This window comes from Asparagus officinalis, chromosome 6, assembly GCF_001876935.1.
Source record: "Asparagus officinalis chromosome 6, Aspof.V1, whole genome shotgun sequence".
Lineage (NCBI taxonomy): Eukaryota > Viridiplantae > Streptophyta > Magnoliopsida > Asparagales > Asparagaceae > Asparagus > Asparagus officinalis.
The window spans coordinates 12,077,915-12,102,360 of NC_033799.1; the positions used below are offsets into that span (position 1 = coordinate 12,077,915).

A 24,446-nucleotide genomic window follows, 5' to 3' on the forward strand; every position below is an offset into this window, starting at 1 on the left:
CTCAGGTATTGCGCATCCGGATCAGGTACCGGTTGATGTGGGGGTCGCTGAACGAAGTTTCCATAGCCTTGACCTTGCAGCGGTGGGGCGATATGCTGATAACCTTGATCTGGCGGCGGTGGAGTTGCAACACGAGCCTCTTCGAGCCTAGCAAACTTTTCGTTGGTTTCATTTCGGAGATTCGTTAAACCCTGGACTACGGCACCTAATTGTCCTGCTAGCTCATCGAGTTTCTTATAGAGTTCGGGATCGCTACTGCCTGACATACTGGACTCACTAGTCGACTCACTTGACTCTCCTAAGCGATAGGGTAGACCCGTGCGAGTGGGCATGCACTAACAAATAAATGAAATGAGTGGGTGCACAAAAATTAAATGAGATGACTAAATTTTTTTTTTTTTTATAATAAAGACTCACAAGTTTCCTAACCTAGAACCAGGTGCTCTGATACCAAAAATGATGCGAAACAATGTGATGCAGGTATGAAGATTAACGACAACAATGCTTCGCCAAATCAGCGATCGATCTAGGCAGGAAGCTCATGAATAAAGTGTAGCTTTTGATGGGTTTTAAGCAAAAGTTGCAATGTACTAAGTTCAAATCTTTGTAAATGATCCAATCTTTTGTAAATGATCCAGAAAATAAATGTAATGATTCGTTCTCTCAATACAGTTCAAAGTGTAATATTTGGATAAGTAAAAGTACTTAGCAACAGATTCGCTCGCTCACTTAATCAAACTGAATACAGCACAAATACGATTGATAATAATATTGATAGCAACATGCAAGCAAGAGCGGGTCCGAAAATATTTGGGCGAAAGAAAATTAAACCTTCGTCGGGTTGAACTGGTTCGACGGGAGGCTCCTCTGGTGGTGGTTCGTACACGCCAAAAATGAGGGGAGGAAGTTCTCCTCCGAGAGCCACGTAATTGGGATGAAGTGGCGCGTCTGGACTGAAACGTCTATGAAACGAACTGATACCTAACTGGGCTTCCACACTACCGACAATCTGATGAGTCACACGCTCAACGTACTCGGGCACGCTCTCGAATGACTGATAATCAAACCACGGGGAAAGTTGTAGATCTACTATGCCGGTCTCTGGATCTATCACGAGTCCGTCATCAGCATCAGGATCAGCCATACACTGACAAAGCACATAAAACCAGATCCAATCTCAACAACAATAAGAGGAGACAAATTTGTCTCTGTGGGAGCACTGTTCACAGAATACAATAATAGGATCAATGAGTGGGTTCTGGAATTAATCAAGTGGAAAGAAAACAAGAGAGAGGGGAACGGATCTGTGGAGGAGAGAGAGGGAAACTGAGGTGGGGGTTGTTGACGAGGAAAATGAGGGCGGCCAGGACAGGGGATGGTGGCGTCGGAAGAGGGGAGGAAGGGGGTTGGTCGCGTGGTGGTGGGGAGCGGCTGAAGCTTTTGAAGAGAGGGTCGGTCGGGTTGGGTGCGGTTGCAGGGGAGGAGCGGCCGGAGATCGGTGGACTCGGGGGTGGTGTTAGGCGGTGGAGGAGGTCAGAGGGTCGGCGGTTTTGAAGAGGAGCAGGAGTATGTGATGGGTTCTGTGATTTGAGTTGAGGGAGGAAGATGAACAGTTTTTATATGTTTAGACAATATAATTATCAAGTATGTGAAGATTCCATTTATGATATTACATCAACCTATCCGATATGGTAATCCGATATTTTTTTTCATGTCCCCCGATATATCCCCGATTTCTGCTATCCGACATGAATTTTGGCCGACCGACATGAACCCGACATCCGACATTTAAAACATTACTTTTCACTGCACGGGTCATACATCTTGTAACCCTTGCTTCTTGAATCATAGCCGATGAATAAATATGGAATACTCCTCTCGTTGAGCCTATTCCTCTTCTGCTCTGGAACATGAGCATAGCCAATACTGTCGAACACCTTGAAGTCGCTCACATTTGGTTTGTAACAGTCCAGGCTTCTTTTGGAGTAATATTTTTGAGACTCTGAGTTAGACACTGGTTGATGATGTAGATGGCGCAAGAAATGACTTCAGCCCAAAAGGTTTTAAACGCCTTCTTGCTACTCAACATACTTCTTACCATATTCAAAATAGTATGGTTCTTCCTCTCAGCAACGCTGTTTTGTTGTCGAGTGTAAGTAGTCAGAAAATGTCAAACTCCATATTCTTCATAATATGCTTCAAACTTCTTTGAAGTGAACGCTCTACATCGGCTTGATATGATAGTTTTAAGATAAAAGTCGCTATTTTTCCACATTAGCTTTGAACTTCTTAAACATGGAAACACTTCAGATTTGTTCTTCACGAAGTATACCCAAGTCTTTCGCGAAAAATCATCGGCGAAGGTAAGAAAATATCTATTTTCACCGATTGAGGTCAAAGTGATCGACCTACAGACATTAGTATATACAAGTTGTAGCGGCTTTGATGCATGAAATGAAGTCTCCTTTGGAAAAATAGCTCGATGATGCTTCCCCGCTAGACATCCTTCACAGAGTTGCTCGAGATGATCATTTATCGGCAACCTTTTCACCGTACTTCTATCGACCAATGTCTTCAGACTATCAAAATTGAGATGCCCACATCTCAAGTGCCATAGCCAAGCAAGATCGTTGGTACACGCCTTCAAACATTTCACATCTCCACCTTGAAGGTTTAGCATGAACATTTGATTCTTTGACATCCATGCTTTTGCAATCAATCTACCTTTTGGATCTCAAAAAAAAGACTACGATCTTTTGTATGAAAATCATAGCCCTTTTCTAAGAGCTATCCCAAACTCAATAAATTGCTTTTCATATTGGGCACATAATAGAATCGGTGATAAATTTTTTTCTCCATTTTTGAGGTGAATAAGAATTTTACCTCGGCCTTTTTTATTGGAATATTTGAGAAATCTCCAAAATTTACCTTGTCATTCACATACTCGTCCATATCGACAAACATACTTCTCTTGCCACAAATATGATTGTTAGCACTATTATCAAGATTTCAAACATCCTTCTTGTCACCATCTCCTCTGAATGCTATAAAAGAATATAAACATCATCTCTTTTCTCAACATAATTCACCTTCTCTTCAACTTGATTGTAATAATAATCTGAAGAGTAATGACCATACTTTTTGCATTTGAAACATTAAACTTGTGTTTTCCATCAATCTTCATTAGATCTACCACATCCACGGCCCCTAAAAGATCTTTGATTTTGACTCTTTCTTCGAAGTTGTTGTGACTTCCTCTGCAATAGAAACCACACCCTCGGCCTCAAATTTTTCCTCGAAATCTTCCATGGTCACAACCGCCGTTACTTCCTTCTTTTGAATCTTCTCGACCATCTTTCAAAGAAAGCTTAGTTTGAAGAGCCTTCTCCACCGAGTCATTTTTTTTGCTAAATCTTTTCTCGTGGGCATTTAAGGAACCAAGAGTTCATCAATCGTCATCTTCTCCGAATCTTTTGACTCTTCGATGGCGCAAACAATATAGTCAAATTTATGAGGAAGTGATCGAAGAATTTTCTCCACCACACGAACATTTTCAATCTTCTCACCATTTCTTCAAAGTTGATTCACCACGACCAAGACACGAGTGAATTAGTCAGAAACTAGCTCACTTTGCTTCATCTCTAAACCTTCGAACTCCTTTCGAAGTGTTTGCAATCACACCTTATTCACCTTCTCTACTCCCTTATAGGATTTTTGAAGTATCTCCCAAGCTTGTTTTTAGGTCGCTACATCTGAGTTATTCTCGAATGCCGATTCATGAACTCCTCGGTAAATAAAGTAAAGGGCTCTACTATCTTTCTTACTGGACGCTTTAAGCGAGTCTCTCTGTGCTACTGATAGCGCACCTTCATCTTCAAGCTTTTCAAAGCATTTCACCACAACATCCCAAAAGTTAATTGATCGTGATAGAGCCTTCATTTAAATGCACAAATTTTCATAATTCTCTTTGGTGAGTTTAGGAGTAACGAACGGGATCATTCCATTGGAACTCATTTTAGCTCTCATACCAATTTGATAACAATATTTTTCTTAGGATAAACGATTTGCAGAGGGCATAAAATTATTTTATTAATTTTTCTTTCTTCTTTTCTTCATATCTTTCAACTTACAAACCACACATATATATACTACTACAATGACTCATAGATTTCCTAACAAAGACTTAAATTTCCCAACAACATTCATGCATCTACATATTCATGTATTTGACTTCTCAAACAACTAAATGATCTTCTCAATTCCCAAGGTAATTCAATCAAGTTTATTTTCAATAGGAAACATGTGGTTAGATATTTAGGAGGGAAAAAGATATATAGTGGAGGAATATAGAAGAAAATATAAATTTATTTATGATAATAAATTTCAAATTTTGTATATAATTTTAATGAGAAAATTGTTACTTTTCTTCTCTAATATCTAATTCTCTTTTGAAATTAATGATTAATTAAAAGTCTTTTAAATATTTGGTAGATCATTTATCCCTATTTAACATTTCATTACATGGTAATATGATAATTTACTTTTTTACAATTTTTATAAGAATTTCTATCATATTATTCCTATATAACGACAAGTTATTAATTTTCTAATTTAAATTGGTTTTTATTAGACTCCCCAATAATCATTTATTTAAATAATACAAAACAACATTATTATCACATTTAACAATGTTATCACATTTGGATGAATGCAAATTCTAGTTTAATCGATCTCAAATCATGATTACTAAAAAAAATTCTAGCTTTTGAAGCGGTTAAAATGGTTATTTGAAAAATAAGTGAGATTAACCTGTTTAACTCTTCTTTATTTACTGAACTCGGAAAAGTTAATCCTTCATGTTAACTATTTACTCGAAACGGAGTTAAGCTATTTATAACCCCTCGTGATGGGTTAACCCTTCTCCTTAGCCCCCTCTCTTAAACCCTTGCCAAAGGACACCTAAACTTTCACAACGAATACTCAGGCACCTCAAGTTTCACTTCGAATCCTCAAACTGATAGATGTTTTTTTCTTTCTCAATCAATAAAAGTCAATGAACTTTTCTCAAATATGACATGCATGCAGCAAAAGACACGGTTGTAATAAGGTGCATGGTTTCCCTCTAACTCTAAATGAAAAGTTGCCGTATTTAGAAAAATGGTTTTTAAATCTTATCATAACCTCAAGAGTCAAGAAACTGAGGGAGATTGTCAAGAGGCTAGATGAAGTCGCGACAAGTGTGGGAAACTTCATCACTACACTATAAGAGTCCAAGCAACAACACGAAACTCAGAGCGGCAATTCTAATCGTGAAACTGGACCAAGTGTAATTGAGAAAAAAGTGTTCGGATAAATTGATGAGAACGGGGAACTATTAAAGTGGTTGATGAAGCCCGTAGCAGAAGAGGATGAGAGGAGTACTTGTGTATCTCTTTTCTCCATTGCGGGCCATGGAGGAGTGGGGAAGACCACCCTCACACAACTCGTCTTTGATGATGAGAGCTTAGACAAATGTTTCAAATCCAAAATCTGGGTTTGTATCTCCTTTCCCTTCGATGCCAAAAAGGTCATGAAAGATATGATAGAATATGCTGCAGGAAGTAAACTTGAAGTTGGGGGACTTGGCGCCCTGTTGGAAGCTCTTAAGAAACTGATATCTTGTGGGAAATTTCTCCTTGTGTTAGATGATGCTTGGGATGATGATGATCTGTTTGCTTGGGGTAAATTGTTTGCTTCTTTGAGGAGTGGACAAAGAGCAAGCAAAATCTTATTAACTACTAGAAAGGAAAGTGTTGCAGACATGACTTCATCGGCTTTGGGAGGATTGATAAGTATTCAATGAAATGAAATCCCTTATATGGTGATGACTTCTTATCCCTTTTCAACCAATATGCATTTGCCTGTGTGAACTCTTGTGATTATAGAAAGTTGGAATCCATTGGCAAGTAAATAGCAAGAAGGCTCGGAGGCTGTCCGTTGGCAGCAAGGACAATTGGAGCGCTATTGAATTCTAAATTGAATGATAGTTATTGGACCATGATTTCGCAATCGAGGAATATATCAGATCATTTACAGGAGAGGGATGATGTGATGCTGATTTTGATGTTGAGCTACCATCAATTACCAGGGCTCTTAAGACCTTGTTTTGCTTATTGCAGCATCTTTCCTCAAGATTAAGTTTATCAAATATGATCTAGTCTTCATGTAAATGGGCCTCAGCTTCATTCAACAATCTCCCCAATATTGAATGGAGACACCGGAGGATATATAGGAAGACGTTACTTTGATGATTTAGTGAAACTATCATTTGTTGAAAGAGGTCCCGAATTTTATAATCCCGTTACTACAAAACTAGAAAAATGTTACATCATGCATGATCTTTTGCATGATTTGGCATGTAAGGTATCTCATGATGAATGCTTTAGATTTGTTGGAGGGATGTCAATTGACGATATCCCCATATCGATACGTTATTTGTACATTTGAAACTTGTGAACTTAACCTTCTTAAAGATATGGCCAAATGGAAGAACCTACACACCTTTGTGTTGATCTTCAGAGGATATGTTAATGCGCATGCGGAGGCTTTTGAAGAGGTGTTTAAATCATTGGAAAGTATTCGGGGTGCTTCATCTAGCTGTTGATGGCTTGAAAGTATTGCCAGATGCAATATGTGACCTGAGGCATCTCGGGTATTTGTCAATTCATCATCAGTTACCTAGTTCATTCTGCAAGCTTTACCACCTGCAAGTACTTGTTAGTACACAGTCTGGTAATCAACATGTTCTTGGCTTGAATCATCTTATTAGTTTGAGACACCTGATACCATGTATTTATTATGAAACCATTGTTGGGATCGGGACACTTACTTCACTTCAAGAGTTGTCATTCCCCGCTAATGTTTATAAAATGAGCGAATTGAAGGACCTGAAAGAGCTCCAGGAACTGAAGATTGATGGCCTTAAGAACGACAAACATCATGAGGAAGTTAGTATGATCCAATTGCATGGGATAAAAAACTCCACAAGTTAAAGTTGGCATGGTCAGTTGATAGTGATGTGGCAAATGAGTGTGAAAGGGTGCTTGATTGCCTGCAGCCACCTGATAGCCTCAAGGAACTAAAAATCAGAAGATATCAAGGGGTCAGGTCTCCATGTTGGATGGGACCAGAATTATTAAGAAATCTGGAGTACGTAAATCTTAAATTTTGCAGTGCATGGGAGCACCTTCCTTCTCTTGGGAAGCTTCCATATCTCAAGAATTTGCGACTAAGCGGAATAGATGTTAAGAAAATTAACTGTGAAGGAGGCTTTCAACAACTACAGCATCTATATCTATTTGTTACCATGACCGTGATGAATGGGAAAAGTGGTCTGGACTAGAAGCAGAGACAACGCCCTAGTGTCCTGTCCTCAAAAAACTCTTTATCAAGAAATGTCCCAAACTGAAGGCATTGTCCCCTCTGCCCCTCAGTCTCCAAGAATTGAACCTAGAAGATGTGGGATTGTCTGATCTTCCAACATTCTGGGTAGGCAGCAATTACAGTGGTAGCGGCTGTAGCACTTCTATGGTCGGCTTATTTCAAAATCATGTTACATCGATGACCTTTATTTTGAAGGTTGCGGTGAATTGGACGGTATTTTTCCTACATTACTAACGCAAGGCGCCCTTACTTCTCTTAGAGGTATTGAGTTGTATGGTTGTAACCACATATCCTCCTTTCCCTCTGAAGAGGTGTGTAGAAGATTAACTTCACTGAGATGGTTGGAACTGGAAAGGTGTGGAGGGCTAACGTCAATCGAGAGTTTAAAGGCTCTTCCCCACCTCTATTGGCTAAATATTATCAACTGTCCCAAACTTGTGCAGTCAGCTGAACCAGTAACTTCAGAGCCATCAATTAAGGAGGAGGAGGATTTCACATTAACCGTTGACGAACTTTATATTGATGACCCCTATAGGCGTCAAAAATTATCTATGAGTTCCCGCACGCAGCTCAAGACAAAGAGAACATGATGAACGTCATCACCCAAGTCAAAGAAGATTATCTGACACCGATAAAACACATGAAGTGAATCGGTAAAGCGCACAAGTCAACAAAGTGACGAAACACACGTAAAGGGGCAAAGCAAGCAAACCGAAGGAGATACAAATAGCCAAAAGGGTCAAAAAGACACAACAGCAGGCCAGAAGGCTCGCACGCATGCGAGTCATCAAATGGTGACTCGCACCTGCACGAGTCACCATGACGTATTTGGCCTCCCAAAACGCGGATTTCAATGTTTTATTAGAATTCTTTCGTCCCAGGCTATGTAGCACAGACACGGATCCGACACGGCCATCCAACACGCTGACACGAGGCAAATCCTAAAAAATACATAGGATAAGTGTGTTCGACACGTGTGTCCGACACGGACACGACACGACACGGCTTCATGTTATGCGTGTCCGTGCTTCATAGGTCCCAGGACCTCCCCAACTGTTCTGAAGCTATCCTTAAGTGCGTCTGGGCGGTTATCAACTGCAAATGACGTCAAAACACTTAATCTTATCAGAAAATGCGGCGACAAAAGCCTATAAATAGAAGCCCAGGATCTTTATTCGAGAGGATCTGAAATCTGAGGGCGAGGTGTTGTCCAATTGAACAGTAGACCATGAATTTCAGAGGAGAATTGACAGATCTTGGCGAACTTTTTCATAGAGAAAAAGCCTTCGAAAGATTTGAGATTCTCTCCCCCTCTTTTCTCCGGATCAAACCTGGTTTTGATCTCGAGAAGAGCCACAATCTCGCTTGGTCGTGATTGTCGCTGCTGCGATTGTTTCCTTCGTGAAGCAAGAGCATAATTGCACTTGTCAACCGGATCTGATCCGCGGAGGTCCACGGACTAACGCGTCCCCAGCACAGGCAAAGATCCCACACAAAGCAACAGGAGATAAACTACTGCTGCGTTTTGTTTCATAAAGTTGTAATCTTTACTTTTCTCATTGTAAGAAGATCTTATAAAAATATCAACTTGAACTTGTAATCGATAAACGGTGTAACAGGTTCGACGACAATGAAAACGACAATTTTTGACGAAAACAACCCCTTTCTACTCCACATTGAGCCACTGAGAAAACACACGTCCGTCAAAGTGTTGCGCATAGAAGATTGTAGTTATCTGGAGGCTGCTCCCACAGAGTCATGGTCGTTTCAGAACAAAGCTTTCCTCAACAGCTCCAGCTGGATAATATTGCAAAGTTGTTGCCTTCTAGCCTCGTTTCAGAACAAAGCTTTCCTCAACAGCTCCAGCTGGATAATATTGCAAAGTTGTTGCCTTCTAGCCTCCAAACTCTCTTCCCTCATGCATGTACGACTTACGAGAGCTTATGAGCTTCAGTCATTGCCACAGCTGCCTTCACTCTCTTCCCTCATGCATGTACGACTTACGAGAGCTTATGAGCTTCAGTCATTGCCACAGCTGCCTTCGTCTCTACGAATGCTGTGGATCTCAAACTGCAACGAGATGTTGAAGGAGCGGTGCCAGGAGAACAATGGTGCTGATTGGTTTTTAATGTGAGTTGACCATGCTATCAACCATCCTGATTCTTGATGCACTCTTTTCTGTTTCTTTTCTGTTGCTCCTTGAGATCGATGCAGTATTTGGTCCTTGAGATTGTGCCAGGTTTTTTTATGTTATTGAGAGTTAGATCTGTTTTATTATGACCACGGGCAAATCATAATAATGTGACCAACTGATTCCTCATGCGAGTTTTTATTGGTGAGTTAATAGTTTCAAGTAAAACATTGTTGATGGTTGAGGGTTCTTTCATAAAAGTTGATATTTTATCTCTGAAATTCACTTACCTGGTTTAGTAGATCTCAGTCAAACAGGTTGGTATCCATTCTCTGCATTATGTTTGGCATGTGTTATAACCATTGATGCATGCAAGTGCTAAAAATATTTATCGGTTTTCTATTTATCTCTTCTGAAGAAACTATCTATTAGTATGTCTCCAGAATGATGTGCATTAAACTTTTCACTCACTTTCACCCCCAAACAGATTTGGCCTTCGTCTACCACTATGTCCTTTCCTTTAGTGGATATTCTGAGCACGCAGAATATTGCTGGTGCAGTTGATGCCTAATTCGGTGGCTTTCTTGGTCACCTTTTATTGATATTTTACAATCATGGTTAACAATAGCCCATCATTTTCTAAATCAAAGTTCTCTTTCTCTCCTTACGGGTAGCTAATTCTTCTATCGGAGTTGGAGCAGTACAAGATCACTAGTGAGCCACTATATTCAGATTCTTGGCCTATTCGCAGTGGTTCGTCACTTGAATGGTAGGTTGAGAACCGGTGAAAACTGGTGCTATATTAGAGATTCAGCAGTTTTGCAGAAAGCCATTGATTCAGCACAGAACATTTGTAATGGGTGACGGTACATGGGCTTCAGAAGAGGATGACTTGCTAAGGGAACACATGGACATGCAAGTATGTATATTCAAATTGATGACAATAAATATCAATTTATTCATAGAAGAATTTCCTTCTCTTATCAAGCTGAGCCGTTAACCATGGAATGTTCAGTCTAATTTTATAGTGATCTGGAAATTATGATGAGATTTATGATCTAATTATAAAAGGGAACATCGATTATTGGTATTGTGCTTCCTACTGAGTATTCAAGTGCAGGTTCAAGGAAGATTGTTAACGAGTCGACAATAAAAACAGTATTGTGGTGTCAAACTATGACTTATGAGATTTCTGAACTCCGCCAAATTAGTAATCTAAAAGGCATGACTATATAAATTACAGGGCTGTGACTTAATTTATAAAGTAAAATTGAGGTTACATTTTGGTTTTTGTCTTTAAAACATGAACAAATTACTTCTGATCTTGTGTAAATTGATTCCGGTTGGCTTCAAGGTATGCGTTCGTTATGTGGTAGACAATGTTTTGTTAGTGTTAGTCTTTCAAACAAGAACCAGTTACCCCTGATCTCACGTAAATTGATTCCTTATAGCTTCAAGGTATGTGTTCATTAAGGACGTAGATTTTCCAATCACCGGACCAAGTGAGCCATGCATGCAAATTCCCCAAACTTTATTAATAATGGTCTGTGGATTGGATATCTTCCATTAAAAATTAGCCATGCATGCAAATTCCCCAAACTTTATTAATAATGGTCTGTGGATTGGATATCTTCCATTAAAAATTATGTCATTCTGTTCAATTCATATGAATGTGGATTGGATATCTTCCATTAAAAATTATGTCATTCTGTTCAATTCATATGAATCAGATAACAACAACAGATAAAGCCATTAAACATACACGCATTAATTGCTTCTGTTAGAGAGGGGGGAAACACAAGAGCTCGCCCACATTGACCCAAAATCTTATTTCATATTGCTCTTTGCAAATTCAGACTAAAGAAGGACATCCACCCTCTGGATTTCAACACCTCCCGATCAAATTAATATCTCATATATCACACCATACAGTAAAGCAGGCTTTCCATATTCCGTTTGCCACAAAGAGTCAAAGACCACTGAACTTTTCCCCCCCACTAAATCCCAAATCTTTTCCGGACAAACCCCTTAAAGCTCCAGAAATTCTCAAATAATACCCAAAACTTTTAAAATTTTACAACAAGGCCTCCTAAAAAGTAAGGAGAATAGGAGAAGGTCCACCAAATGCAAAAACACTTTTTAGGGGGCTTTCGCTAAAAAAGTTAAAATATTTGGGAGCCCAAAAAAAATCATGGTGGACCAACCAACAAGAGTTTGCTTATGCAAAAGAGATGACGTTGGAGGATCTGAGATTTAGTAATGAAATCAGCCAGCTGCATTCGAGAGCTAATCTAAGCTAAGGAAATTGTTCTGCTGATAAGGTGATGACGTGCGAAATCACAGAAGTTTTCACAATTACAATCAATCTTTGATTTTTAAGAATGGAAATGGATGGAAATCAACTTTTAATGGTTTCCGATGTCCTATTTCATTTTCTTTGATTTTAGGAAACCAACCAAACAACCCCTCACAACGAAGTTGCATGAGGCATTGAAATGGATGCTGTCGGTCCCCATATAAAGTCAAAGTTTTGACTGATTCTAGATCCATTATATTAGGATCAAGAGTTGCAAGTTGTTGCCAAATGTCAATCATATGAGTATAAAAATGATGAATGGATCTTTCACCTTGTCCTTCCAAAAGCGACATCTTGCTCAAGAGGTGAAACTTGAGGGTGAACGCCCGTACACCATAGTTTGGTCCCGAGTAGGCTCGCCGCTTTAAACGCGCGAGCCAACGCGCACAGATACAGGGGGTGGGCCCACTGACACAGTGGGCCCACCCTCCTGTCTGTGTGCGCGTTGTTGCGCGTTAAAGCGCGAGCCAAACAACTTTTTCGTTTGGTCCCTCAGCTTTGATGACCCCCACACGCCCTCGAGGTGATGGATAACTTGTCTCTTGGTTTCAATTGCACTTTAACTGTTCGATAAAGTGCCCGTATGAGAATGCTAGTATAACGAAATTACCGACGTGAACGCAAGTTGCAGATGAGTACAAATGAACCCCTTGTCATATAGCATACGCGGTCAGGACGCGGCATTTAAATTTTTTTTTAAAAGGAGTTCTAAAATAAGAAATGATTGCTTATCATGCTCTTCTGGCGTGCCGGCCTGTCCAAAGGATTCCCCACTCTCAATTTTAAATAATGAAACTACCAATGCGCGTGTAGTTGCAGCTCAGCACGTATGAATCCTTGTCATCATCAGTTTTGAAAATTCTAACGCTAAGAATTTTAAACACTTTTCTTTCTTATCAATGCACCAAACACTTTTCTTTCTTATCGTTGACTTCCTTGGCCCTCGTATTGCAGTCAGGTTCTGCTTTTATGGCATAAACTAATGACGTGGCCAGATTTGCAAAAGGAAATTACCTGTCTGCTTCTCGTTGTCATAAATCTGGAGAGAGAAACAATTGGATTTCTTTCTGACATGAATTTTTTTTTTATTTTAAGATATTTCTCCCTCAAACCTTTCATGTTTTTAAAATCATTGTATTGCTATCATGAGTGCACAAACAAGTAAGGGAGTCTCCCTCAAACCTTTCATGTTTTTAAAATCATTGTATTGCTATCATGAGTGCACAAACAAGTAAGGGAGGGAAATGGTTTTGTTTGAGAGCATCAAAATCATTGTATTGCTATCATGAGTGCACAAACAAGTAAGGGAGGGAAATGGTTTTGTTTGAGAGCATCATTATGCGTAACATATACGGGTGCATTCGGTTCGGATATGATTCGGATATGATATTTATCATAACCATAACCACTTTCTGAAACGGCTCCTAATGTTTTCTCAAATATCCGATTAGTATCCGTATCATATCCGTATCCAACTCTCTAATATCCCAACCATATCCGTTTAATGTGGATATAGTAATGTTTTTTTTTACTGATGAATATCTGAATCGTATCCGTATCCGTTTTCAGAAAGTGGTTATGGTTATGATGAGTGTCATATCTGAACCGTATCCGAACCGAATGCACCCCTAATTTCTATTCAGTCCCCGAAATCGCATAGGTCAATTACAGATTATTTAGTTTTCATTCCAATTTCTTAATTAACTCTGGTTGGATAGTGATTATCCCAAGACCACAAACATTTCCTCTCCCCTAGTGAAGAAAAAGAGGGATTGGATTTGGGTGTTAAACGGATTTGATTTGCACTAAATTTGTGGAAAGTGATATAACTGAAACCGAGTCAAAAAGTTAAATTTAGTGGTGTTCTCTCTAAGAGCATCTCCAACAGCTTCCCCATTTCCTATTTTTGGAGAATTTAGTTAGGTTTTTGGCCCAACAGATTCCCATCTCATTCCCCAAAATAGGGATGGAGGAGAAAAAATGGGGAAGCTTCCCCAAATCTGCAGCATTCTCCAAATTTTTGGAGGAAAAAAGGGATTCTTCAAAATGGGGAAGCTGTTGGAGTTAAAAGGGATTCTTCAAAATGGGGAAGCTGTTGGAGTTGGTGTAAAAATTAGTTGGAGAATATGACTTTTGTTTCTCCATTTTGGAGAAAATTTTAGAGAAGCTGTTGGAGATGCTCTAAATCACGCACATGTTCCGCACGAAAGCTAATTCAAAGTAACTTATATGAATTAGGGGGGACTAAATAACGATTTTGATGATTTGGAAGACTAATCCATATTTTCATTCCTCTAATTTTTTGCCCTTTATTTTACTTTTGACCAATCATTACAGTCGCAAAATTAATTAAAAGTAAAGGGAAAAAAGCCAACAGCTCATAATCAATTCACAAGACGCTGAAAAAAATGGATTTGAAATAATTCAATCGGCTCTTTTCCGGTAGTAGCTGGGCTTAAAAACTAGTGGAGGTCAAACGTTGGGCTTAGACAAAACCCAAAAAAATAAGTCCCCAAGTTGATAATCCACATCTCGATTTTTCATCCACATCACGATAAACTTATGGACTTGAACTGCGCAAAGTAGTTGATATTCATGCATCCTCTCAATTCCGCCTGCAAACCGCAACTTGATGTGGGGGCGGAGTGGGGTTTATCATAACATAATTCGGAGTGTGGATATAAGTCCCCCATTTCTTAAGTACTGTAGGAGAACCAAGGAGTTCTCTGCAACTCTCTGCAATCGAAGTTTACATCTACTACCAGAAAGCAAAAGCGAAGAGCGTTCGCCACTCATAAAAAAATGGTGGTGGTCGGAGACGTGATTGTGACCAAAATCATTCATCAGTTGATGGAGATCGGGCTCGCCTACATAAAAGACCGGTATTTTGCTAATGATACTACGATGAAAGATGAGCTTGAGAGGCTCGGGAGAGCTCTTCCTCGTATCGAAGATGTTGTGGAGATGGCTGAGAGCGGGCAGCAAGAAATTACTGGAGCACTCAAGAAATGGCTGTGGCAACTAAAAGATGTTGTTTACGAGGCTGACAACGTACTTGATGAGCTTGATTACCTTAAGCTGCAGAAACAAGTTGAGGAGAAAGCCTCAGGCAGCAAAGGACATGGTGATAGAGGTAAGTGATGGCTTTTTAAGTGTCAAAAAAAAATGAAATTTCGCCTTCTTGTTATCAGTTCTTTATTTCATAACTGAAGGTTAGCAACCAGGTGCTCAAAAATAATTGATTGTTTTTCGAATTTAATCAATAAAAGAAAATGAACTTCCCTACCATTTTCGCACGCAGGCAGGGGTAAAGTGCGTGGTTTTCTCTCCGACTCTAAACGGAAAGCTGTAAAAGCTGGTAAAAGAGTCTTCAAATCCGATCTCACCCTCGGGAAACTGAGGGGGGCCGTGAAAAGGCTAGATGAAGTCGCGGCGGGCGTCGGAGATTTCATCTCTACACTACAAGAACACAGACAACTGCATCAACAACATCAAAGTCTGAGCATGGTTTCTGCTCGCGAAACTGGACCAGCTCTAACTGAGAGAAAAGTGTTTGGACGAGATGAAGACACGAAGAAACTGTTAGGGTGGTTGAGAGAGGATGTGAGCAGTACAAGTGTCTCTCTTTTCTCCATTTTTGGCCATGGAGGAGTGGGCAAGACCACCCTTGCACAACTCGTCTATAATGACGAGAGCTTAGCTAATTCATTCGATTCCAAAATCTGGGTGTGTATCTCCACTCCCTTTGATGTCAAAAAGGTCATGGTAGATATTATAGAATACGTCAAGAAAAAGAGACCTGAAGTCAGGGGACTTGCCGCTCTGCAGGAAGCTCTTAAAGATCTGGTGTCATCGAGGAAATTTCTCCTTGTCTTGGATGACGCATGGAATGATGACAATCGTTCTGAGTGGGATAAATTGTTTGCTCCTTTGAGGAGCGGCCATAAAGGAAGCAAAATCTTGTTAACTACTAGATCGGAGAGCGCTGCAGACATGGCCACATTGGCTTTGGGGGGATCAATAAAGAAATCGTTGAAGTTAAATCCCTTATACGGTGAAGATTTCTTATCACTTTTCAAGCAACATGCATTTGCTGGGGTAGACTCTTGTGATTATAGGAAGTTGGAATCCATTGGCAAGCAAATAGCAAGAAGGCTTGGGGGCTTACCGTTGGCTGCAAAGACGATTGGAGCGCTATTGAATTCCAAGTTGGATGATAGTCATTGGACCAGAATTTTGCAAGCGAACAATATATCCGATCAAGCACAACAGAGGGATGGTGTGATGGCGGTTTTGATGTTAAGCTATCACCATCTACCAATGCACTTAAGACCCTGTTTTTCTTATTGCAGCATCTTTCCTCAAGATTATGTGTTCGAGAAAGATGATCTAGTCTTCATGTGGATGGCTCTTGGCCTCATTCAAAAATCTTCCCAATATCCAAACGAGACACTAGAGGACACTGGAAGGGGCTACTTCGACGATTTAGTGAAACTATCATTTCTCGAAAAACTTTACTACAAAGCTGCCTACAACATGCATGATCTTTTGCATGATCTAGCACGTGAAGTATCTCATGGTGAATGCTTTAGATTTGTCGGAGACATGTCAATTGACCAGATCCCGAATACGGTACGTCATTTGCATTTTGAAACCGACAAACTTGACCTTCTTAAAGATGTGGGCAAACAGAAGAAACTCCGCACGCTTGTGTTAGTCTTCAGAGGATATGTTAATGAGCATGCCAAGGATTTTGAAGAAGCGTTCAAGTCACTGGAAAGCATTAGGGTGCTGCGCCTAGATGTTGACGGCATGAACGCTTTGCCAGATGCAATTGGTAACCTGAGGCATATCAGATATTTGTCGATTCGTCATGTTATTTCTCGGTTACCAAGTTCATTCTGTAGGCTTTACCACCTGCAGGTCCTTAACTGTTTTTGGCCGCCTATTGGATATTCTACTGGTCCTGTTCTTGGTTTGAATAATCTTGTTAGTTTGAGACACCTAATACCATGTGAAGTTTACTATGAAAAAATCGAGGGGATTGGGACATTAACTTCACTTCAACGTTTGTCGTTCGCTGCTAATGTTTATAAATTGAGCGAATTGAAGGAGATGAGAGATTTGCGAGAGCTGAAGATCCGTGGCCTTGAGAATCGCAAACATCACGAGGAAGTCAGTACGATCGAGTTGCATTGTAAAAAAAACCTCCTCATGTTAGAGCTGGTTTGGTCTGATGACAGTGATGTGGCGGATGAGTATGAACTGATGCTTGATCGCCTGCAGCCACCTGATAGCCTCAGGGGACTAACAATCAAGGGATACCAAGGTGCCAGGTCTCCATGTTGGATGGGACCAGAATTATTAAAAAATCTGGAGTACATGAGCCTTGTATGTGGCAGGGCATGGAAGCACCTTCCTTCTCTCGGGAAGCTCCCATACCTCATGCGTTTGACATTGGGGGGACTGCCAGCTCTTCAGCAAATTAATTGTGAAGGTGGCTTTCAACAACTAAGGTATTTAGATATTTATGACTGTGAGCAATGGGAGGAGTGGTGTGGATTAGAAGCAGAGGCAGTACCCTGGTGTCCTCTGCTCAAGGAACTTGTTATCGAGTATTGTCGCAAACTGAAGGCGCTGCCCCCTCTGCCCCTCGGTCTCCAAAAATTGGAGTTGGATGATGTGGGATTGTCTGATTCTCCAGCATTCTGGGTGAGCAGCAACTGCGGTGGTAGCAGCTGCGGTACAGCTAGCTCTTCGTCCACGTCCTCTCCCTCCCTCTCTGAATTGAGAATTAGAAGGTGTGGAGAGCTGACATCCGTGGCTGGCTTGTTCCGACATCATCTCACGTCTCTCAGGCTGTTGCGGATTGAGGATTGCCCTGAGCTGAGGATGTCTCCAAACACAGTTACCCCAGCTGATTGTGGTGGACCGGACGGTCTCACTCCTAAGCTGGCATCAATTGTGCGTCTAAAGGCTCTTCCCCACCTCTACAGTCTAACCATTAGGGAGTGCCCCAAGCTTGTGCAAGCAGCTGAGGAAACAACTCCAGCATCAATAATCAAGCGGGAAGAGGAGCAGGAGCTCACATCGACTGTTGAAGATCTTTACATCGATGACCCGTTCCTGCTCCGCATAGAGCCATTGAGAAACCTCACATCTGTCAGGTGGCTGAAGATAGGAGATTGTAGTCACCTGGAGGCTGCTCTCGCAGAGTCATGGCTGTTGCAGAATTCAACTTCACTTCAACATCTCGAGCTGTGGGGTAAAGCGAAGTTCTTGCCTTCTTCTATCCTCCAAGCACTCCCTTCCCTCGACTACTTGACACTTGGTGAAGCTTATGAGCTTCAATCACTGCCACAACTTCCTTTGTCCCTGCGAACGCTGGAGATCAGGGGCTGCAACGAGGCACTGAAGGAGCGATGCCGGGAGAATGAAGGTGCTGATTGGCCCAACATCCGACACATCACTTACATTCATATTCGTTAGCGATTCGGTACGATCTCTCTTCCTCGTCTGATGTTGTATCTTTGCTGTTCAAAGTTGCATACAGCCAATGATTCGCTCTGGTCATGGCATTTTTATGAGCCCTGCTATTTGGCTCGCGCTAGTTGCAACTCGCGTGAGACAAAACAGGGGGGTGGGACCCACAGCTGTGGGTCCCACCCCCCTGTTTTGTCTCACGCGAGTTGCAACAAATGTTATTTTCCCATTTTTATGGGTAGCTTTGTAATATCCTTAATTTTCTATTGGTAATAAGTCCGTATTATAAATATTAAGTTATAAAATGACTTTTATGCAAAGAAAGAAATAATTACTATAGCAATTGTTATGGGGCTTGCTGCAATTAGACGTTTGTTAAGGGGTTTATTTGGTAGTGGATACCAAATAAAAGAGAGGAACAATCTGTAGCACCGTTGTTTCTTCAAAATGAAAATAAAACAAAATAATAACAAAACTGAAAATCAAAGATAGAAGGAAGGAGGAGTAGCAATTGTTATGGGGCTTGCTGCAATTAGATATTTGTTAAGGAGATATGAATAAATGAAGGGGTCTCTATTTGTTTAGGGTTTGCGGACTTTTATGATCCTAGGTGTTTGGATTAATTTGTCATAAATCTATCTATACTAAGGGGCTGTTTGGTTCGTTTCCTTGATATAGAGAAATGCAATTCCATGTAAAGAAATACAAGTTTTGAGTTTTTCAAACTTTTCCAAGAAATAGATTGTTTTGCTTTGGTTCGCACATAAAAAACGGTGAGAAACCAATGTATTTATTTTTCTTGTGTTTGGTTCGCATAGAAAAAAAAGAAAAACTTTTGTAAACAAAGCAGAGAAGGAAAAAAATCTGACGTGGCAGAGTTTTCATCAATTTCACTCGGTTGGGGAAGGAAATCGGAGAGGGAAAAAAATCTGAGATGGCGGCGATTTCAGCAGAGTTTTCCCTCTTCCATCTGAGCGAACTAAAGCGGCACAAAGAAATGGACGGAAACAAAAAAACTGACGTGGAGGGCTAAAAATCTGACGTGGATGGGTTTTATGAGTTTTCCACCCCTTATAATAGCGAACCAAACAGCCCCTAATTCTAAAAGAGAAAACAAGCGTCAAAACTTTTGCATGTCCATTTTGCCCCTTTCAACTCGCTTAATTATAGTTTTATCCTATATTTCAATCTATTTATTTTTATTTTGCCCTTTTTTACGTTGTGATTATCAGTATTTAAGATTATCAATTAACATTAAAAACTGAGGGGGTTGCCGGTAGTATGCCATTTCCTCTTCTGCTCCACCCCCCTCTTCATCTTCGATTCTTCCGTTGATCCTGTGCTGAGATTTGGAGGCAATTAGACGTCTTGAGGCGTTGAGGCGACGTTAGGGTTTGACGGAATTAAGGGAGTGGAGAATTCTGATGGCTTTGGGGGGTTTTTGCAAGCGCCATTTGTTGCCCTACTGGCCTATTTATTTCAGAAAAGTTTCCTCCATTTTCTACACTTTAATATTGATCAAATTTCATGTTTGATTGACTTCACTCTGTTCCTCTTTTAGCAAGCAACGCTGAATAGAGATTTGATATAAAAATTGAATATTTACAATCCTAGTTTTTCTCTATTAAAATTTGTGTCAACTTGCGATACTGTTGGTGGACACTTTTAATTGTTAAGTATGTAAGTTTTCTCTATTAAAATTTGTGTCAACTTGCGATACTGTTGGTGGACACTTTTAATTGTTAAGTATGTAAGTACGTAGAACTTCTAAAGCATTACATGCTAGGACACTTTTAATTGTTAAGTATGTAAGTACGTAGAACTTCTAAAGCATTACATGCTATTGTTAGTGGCATGTAATTGTTTCGTATGTAAGTACGTATCAGACACTAGTTTATTGATACTAAACTACTTCTGGACCCAATCTCATGAATTGTTTCGTATAGGTACTTTTGTATATGAAGCTAAGTTTTTAAAGTTTGCCTGCTGAAGGGGGAAAAACATGCATTATTAGTTTTGGAGACTAGAGTTACTACATCTTACATACACGAGATGCTAAAAGTTTTACCTGAAGTATGCAAGAAATTCATACTTTCAGTTGTTACTGCTACCTAGTGTATTATTATCACTATAAGTAATTCACCTTATTCATTGTGCACAGGTTGGAGCTTTCTTGAGACACGGAGCAGCTGCAGGGTTGTTGCAGGGTCTTGTGCCTCAATATATTAACTCATCAGTCAGATTGACGGGATCAGAGGCATCTCTACAGTCTGATTCAAGAGAGGATAAAGGGTATGATGAATATAACTCAGTGGAAACATATAGAGCAAATGATATACAGGAGTAATTTGTACTTTTTTAGTTTCTTGCAGTCTTTATCTATGTGTTTCAGCATAAAATGTGTATTAATATTTTGTTATGGATACTTTGTCTCAGGTTCAAAGGTCATGATATGTTGGCACCATTTTTTGTTATGTATTAATTTTGCAAATATGTGAGGTCTGTACTTTTATCCAAGCTTGTAAATGGTTCAGTCATGAGCTTGTCTGCCTTTGTTTATGTTCCTATCTTTGCAAAAAAAATGCCCCTAATAGTTTACTAAAAGCCCCCAATAGTTTACGAAAAGCCTCAATAGTTTGCAAAAAGCCCCCCTAAAATTTACAAAAAACACCCCAAAAAGTATTATATACATAACTACTATAGTTAAATGAGTAAATGGGTGAACTGTTTATTAAATGTGCAGTTAAAAACCCGCCCATTTAGAAAATGTTAAATGGGTCATAAATGGGTAAATGGTAAAACATGTCCGCCCGTTTATGGTCCGTCCATTTAATACCCAAACACATTCATTTTTACATCTAATTACAGTAACAATTAATGACTATAATAAACCCAACACTAGATAAAGACTGATTCATGCACAATTCTCCCTGTATCAAACTCCTCAGCATTCGCATGGGCATCCATAAATGCGTGTTACCACTTATTCGATCATTTACTTGCTGCAGATTTCCAGTTAATGATAGGAATTGGTCACTTCGAAAATTTTCCTGGAATTTTATTTTGTTTACACGTGATTTTTGAAATGGTGCTTGCATTGAATACAGAGATTAGCATTTTTTATCTGTCACCTTCTAGTACCTTCACTACGAGGTGCATTTTCAGCTCAAATGTACCAAGAATTTTACTTCAATCCGCAGATAATTGTATGTGTTCTTTGAGTTCGTATGATTACAAAAAAAAGTACATGTGCTTTGCATTAATTTAGTGAAATGCAAGATGAATGAATTAAGATTCAGTAAAGTTTGGACAACTGTAATATTCATTCCGTTACTTGTACATTCTCTGTGTTGAAGCTACATTAATGTATCTTTATTGACATTCCCGTGAGAGAAATGCTTTGGATAATCATTTGTATATGAATGAATTAAGATCCAGAAAAGATTTGGATAATCATTTTACTGATGTCTATGTCCCAGAGTATTCGGTAATGTTATATGCTATAAATTTGAAGTCTAAAGACCTCAACTTTCATAATATTTGTCAAATGATGAAGAGTTCAGCTGCAGGCGATGGAGAAGGTGATGAGAATCCTGGGGGAGTGACAGGGAAAAAATAACTTGGGTAAATAGGGTTTGGAAGCCAATCCCAGATGAGTTGAGGGGTGATTTACAAAATCACCCCCTCAACATAGCAGATAGAGGCTCGCCAAAAAGAGAGTTCGAGAGGAATCTCTCTCAAAAAGTTTGAAGTGTTTTTTTTTTCCCCAATTAAAATTAAAAGCACGTAAATTATGTTGCAGGTAAATAATTGCTATTCAAAACCAACTCATTTGATGTTTTAATTGCAAAAAACAACCCGTTTCTAATTTATTTAGAGAAACCGACCTGGTTTCAGCACTGTCGCTGAAACCAGGTCGGTTTTTGAAAAAAAACTTTACGAAACTTCACGGGAGTTCAACTCCCGTGAAGTTTAGTACGTTTTTAAACTTCACGGGAGTTGAACTCCCGTGAAATTTATTACCCTCAATAAACTCCACGGGAGTTCAACTCCCGTGGAGTTTGTTGTATTGTTAAAACTCCACGGGAGTTGAACTCCCGTGGAGTTACAGGCCAAAATTTCCCAGAGAATCGCTCTCTGGGAAATTTACACTGCAACTTCACGGGAGTTCAACTCCCTTGAAGTTGCAGGTTTTGCAAAAACATGCACAGCATGCATACGTCTACCTATTTAACTCATATATACAACTATTTACCTGTTGACAATAATTACTGCAATATATATATTATTTAAACACGCACGAATCAAACAATACGCAAAAAGATCACATATCGAGCTATAATTGATCCATAAAAATATAGTATTTGAAAATTCATACAATTTACAAATTTTAACAAAATAAGTTCAAATACAACCCAATATATCTCCTCTCCTTCCTCTCCCTCTCTTCCCCCTCCCCCTCGCTCTTCCCCGCCCCCCGCGCTGATGAGCCTCGACTATCTGAGTATCCGGCTGTGTGTGAGGCTGCGAAGTGCCGGCTCCATCAGCATGTGAAGTGCCGGCTCCATCATCATGTGAAGTGCCGGCTCCATCAGCATGCGAAGTGTCCTGAATCTCAGGCACGGTCGCATCAATATCAGCCTGAATGCTATCCAAAGCATGGACCTGTGAGGTAAATAATTTATTAAGTACCAACTCAAGAAAAAAATATTATAATTTAGCTTAGAAACTTACGTAATCTCTCTCGTTCATCCCACTAGGGATGTAACTGTCTGTCGGTGGCCGTGGCATGTGTCCAGCTAAGGGCTGTGGGTCACGTGTGATCCATCTACGTGTGATATCCCAATACCAACCCATATACGCGGTATAGTCAACAGCCGTGGGCCTCGTATCCTGGATGAAATCCCACCTTTGAGCACACCTGTCTATGTAGGCCGCACGAACTACGACCCAGTCGTTATGGTGCGAAGTAGGTCGCCGCCGATGAGAGATCTGCTCAACAGGCTCTGGTACATGCTGAGAGAGCGTAAACTGTCGTAGCACACGGTCAGGGACATGCATCTCCACGATCTCCCAACAAATCAATGGAACTCTCGCTCTCCACAAGTCGGGACTATCTCGGCAGATGGGTGCAAGAGAATGCATATCCAGCTCCGGCTGTGTATAGGGTCTCCACTTGAACTGAAATAAAACAAAACATTTATCAGTATTAACAACAAAACTATAATATTCATAACGACTTGAGATTTATATTTACTTGTTTGTGTTGGAGGCCATCAAGCTCATTTTGGTAAAACTCACGATGGCGCATCGCTGATCGGTACTTAGCGTACCGTACGTTATACCTATATGCAGAATAGAGAATATATAAGTACAAATTCAGTGCGAATAAAATTTGTGTGTACAATTATACCTGTACGCCAAAGGAAACTGCCCCTGTAGGTCACGGTGCACAAGTAAAGTAGGGCGTCCAATATGAATGCGCTCCCATGACCAAATCTGTATCAATGTGCAGCATCCCTTGAATTCTTTATTCTGCATCAGGGATACTCTACTCAGTTCTCGATACAAGTATGCCAACACCGCACTGCCCCACGACAGTGCGCCGCATACGTCAAAATCCTCAAGCAACGGCAGCCATCGTGCATGTACAAGAGTCTTGCTCGCATCAGGAAAAAGCACGCACTCTATCATGTGCAATATGTAAGCCCGAGCATGGAACTGAAGCGTCTCATTACTGGCATCCTCTGGTATGTCGCCCTGAAATGTCTGACGAAGCCACGATAGCTTCATCGCACCACTCCTCAAGTCCGGAACCTGTCCAAGAAGCCGGGCACATACCTCAGGCCAACTATGATCATCGGTGCCCGTAACTGGCAGCCCATCGATCCGGAGCCCAAGAATGACGGCCACGTCCTGTAAAGTGATGGTGCACTCCCCTATATGCATGTGAAAGGTGTTGGTCTCTGGCCTCCACCTCTCAATCAAAGCAGTGATAAGCGGCCAATCAAGCCTGATATATCGAACCGTTGAACACTCCCGAAAACCAGCCTG

At 40.3% G+C, this 24,446-nt stretch overlaps 2 protein-coding genes across 4 annotated transcripts; both read left to right on the top strand.

Moving 5' to 3' along the window:
- On the top strand, positions 5,387–5,842 carry LOC109845759 (putative disease resistance protein RGA4). The gene has a single exon (XM_020415030.1). The coding sequence runs from the start codon at positions 5,387–5,389 to the stop codon at positions 5,840–5,842; it is 456 nt and encodes a 151-aa protein (XP_020270619.1).
- LOC109844187 (putative disease resistance protein RGA3) lies at positions 14,417–20,934 on the top strand. 3 transcript variants are annotated; one of them, XR_002247895.1, is made up of 4 exons: positions 14,417–15,042; positions 15,211–18,405; positions 20,554–20,684; positions 20,829–20,934. XR_002247895.1 is itself a non-coding variant. In XM_020413147.1 (3 exons), exons 1-2 carry the CDS (start codon positions 14,712–14,714, stop codon positions 18,396–18,398), a joined length of 3,519 nt encoding a protein of 1,172 aa, XP_020268736.1. In that variant the 5' UTR covers positions 14,417–14,711; the 3' UTR covers positions 18,399–18,405; positions 20,339–20,856. The 3 variants fall into 3 exon arrangements, 2 of the variants coding, with proteins under 2 accessions (XP_020268736.1, XP_020268735.1); XM_020413147.1 differs by having other exon boundaries at positions 20,339–20,856; XM_020413146.1 differs by having other exon boundaries at positions 20,554–20,856.

Excerpts from the sequence above, each read along its gene's own strand:
- LOC109844187 (XM_020413147.1), top strand. The coding sequence starts at position 14,712 with ATGGTGGTGGTCGGAGACGTGATTGTGACCAAAATCATTCATCAGTTG. Across the intron at positions 15,043-15,210 it reads CAAAGGACATGGTGATAGAG|GCAGGGGTAAAGTGCGTGGT; the intron begins GTAAGTGATGGC and ends TTTCGCACGCAG.
- LOC109845759 (XM_020415030.1), top strand. The coding sequence starts at position 5,387 with ATGAAGCCCGTAGCAGAAGAGGATGAGAGGAGTACTTGTGTATCTCTT.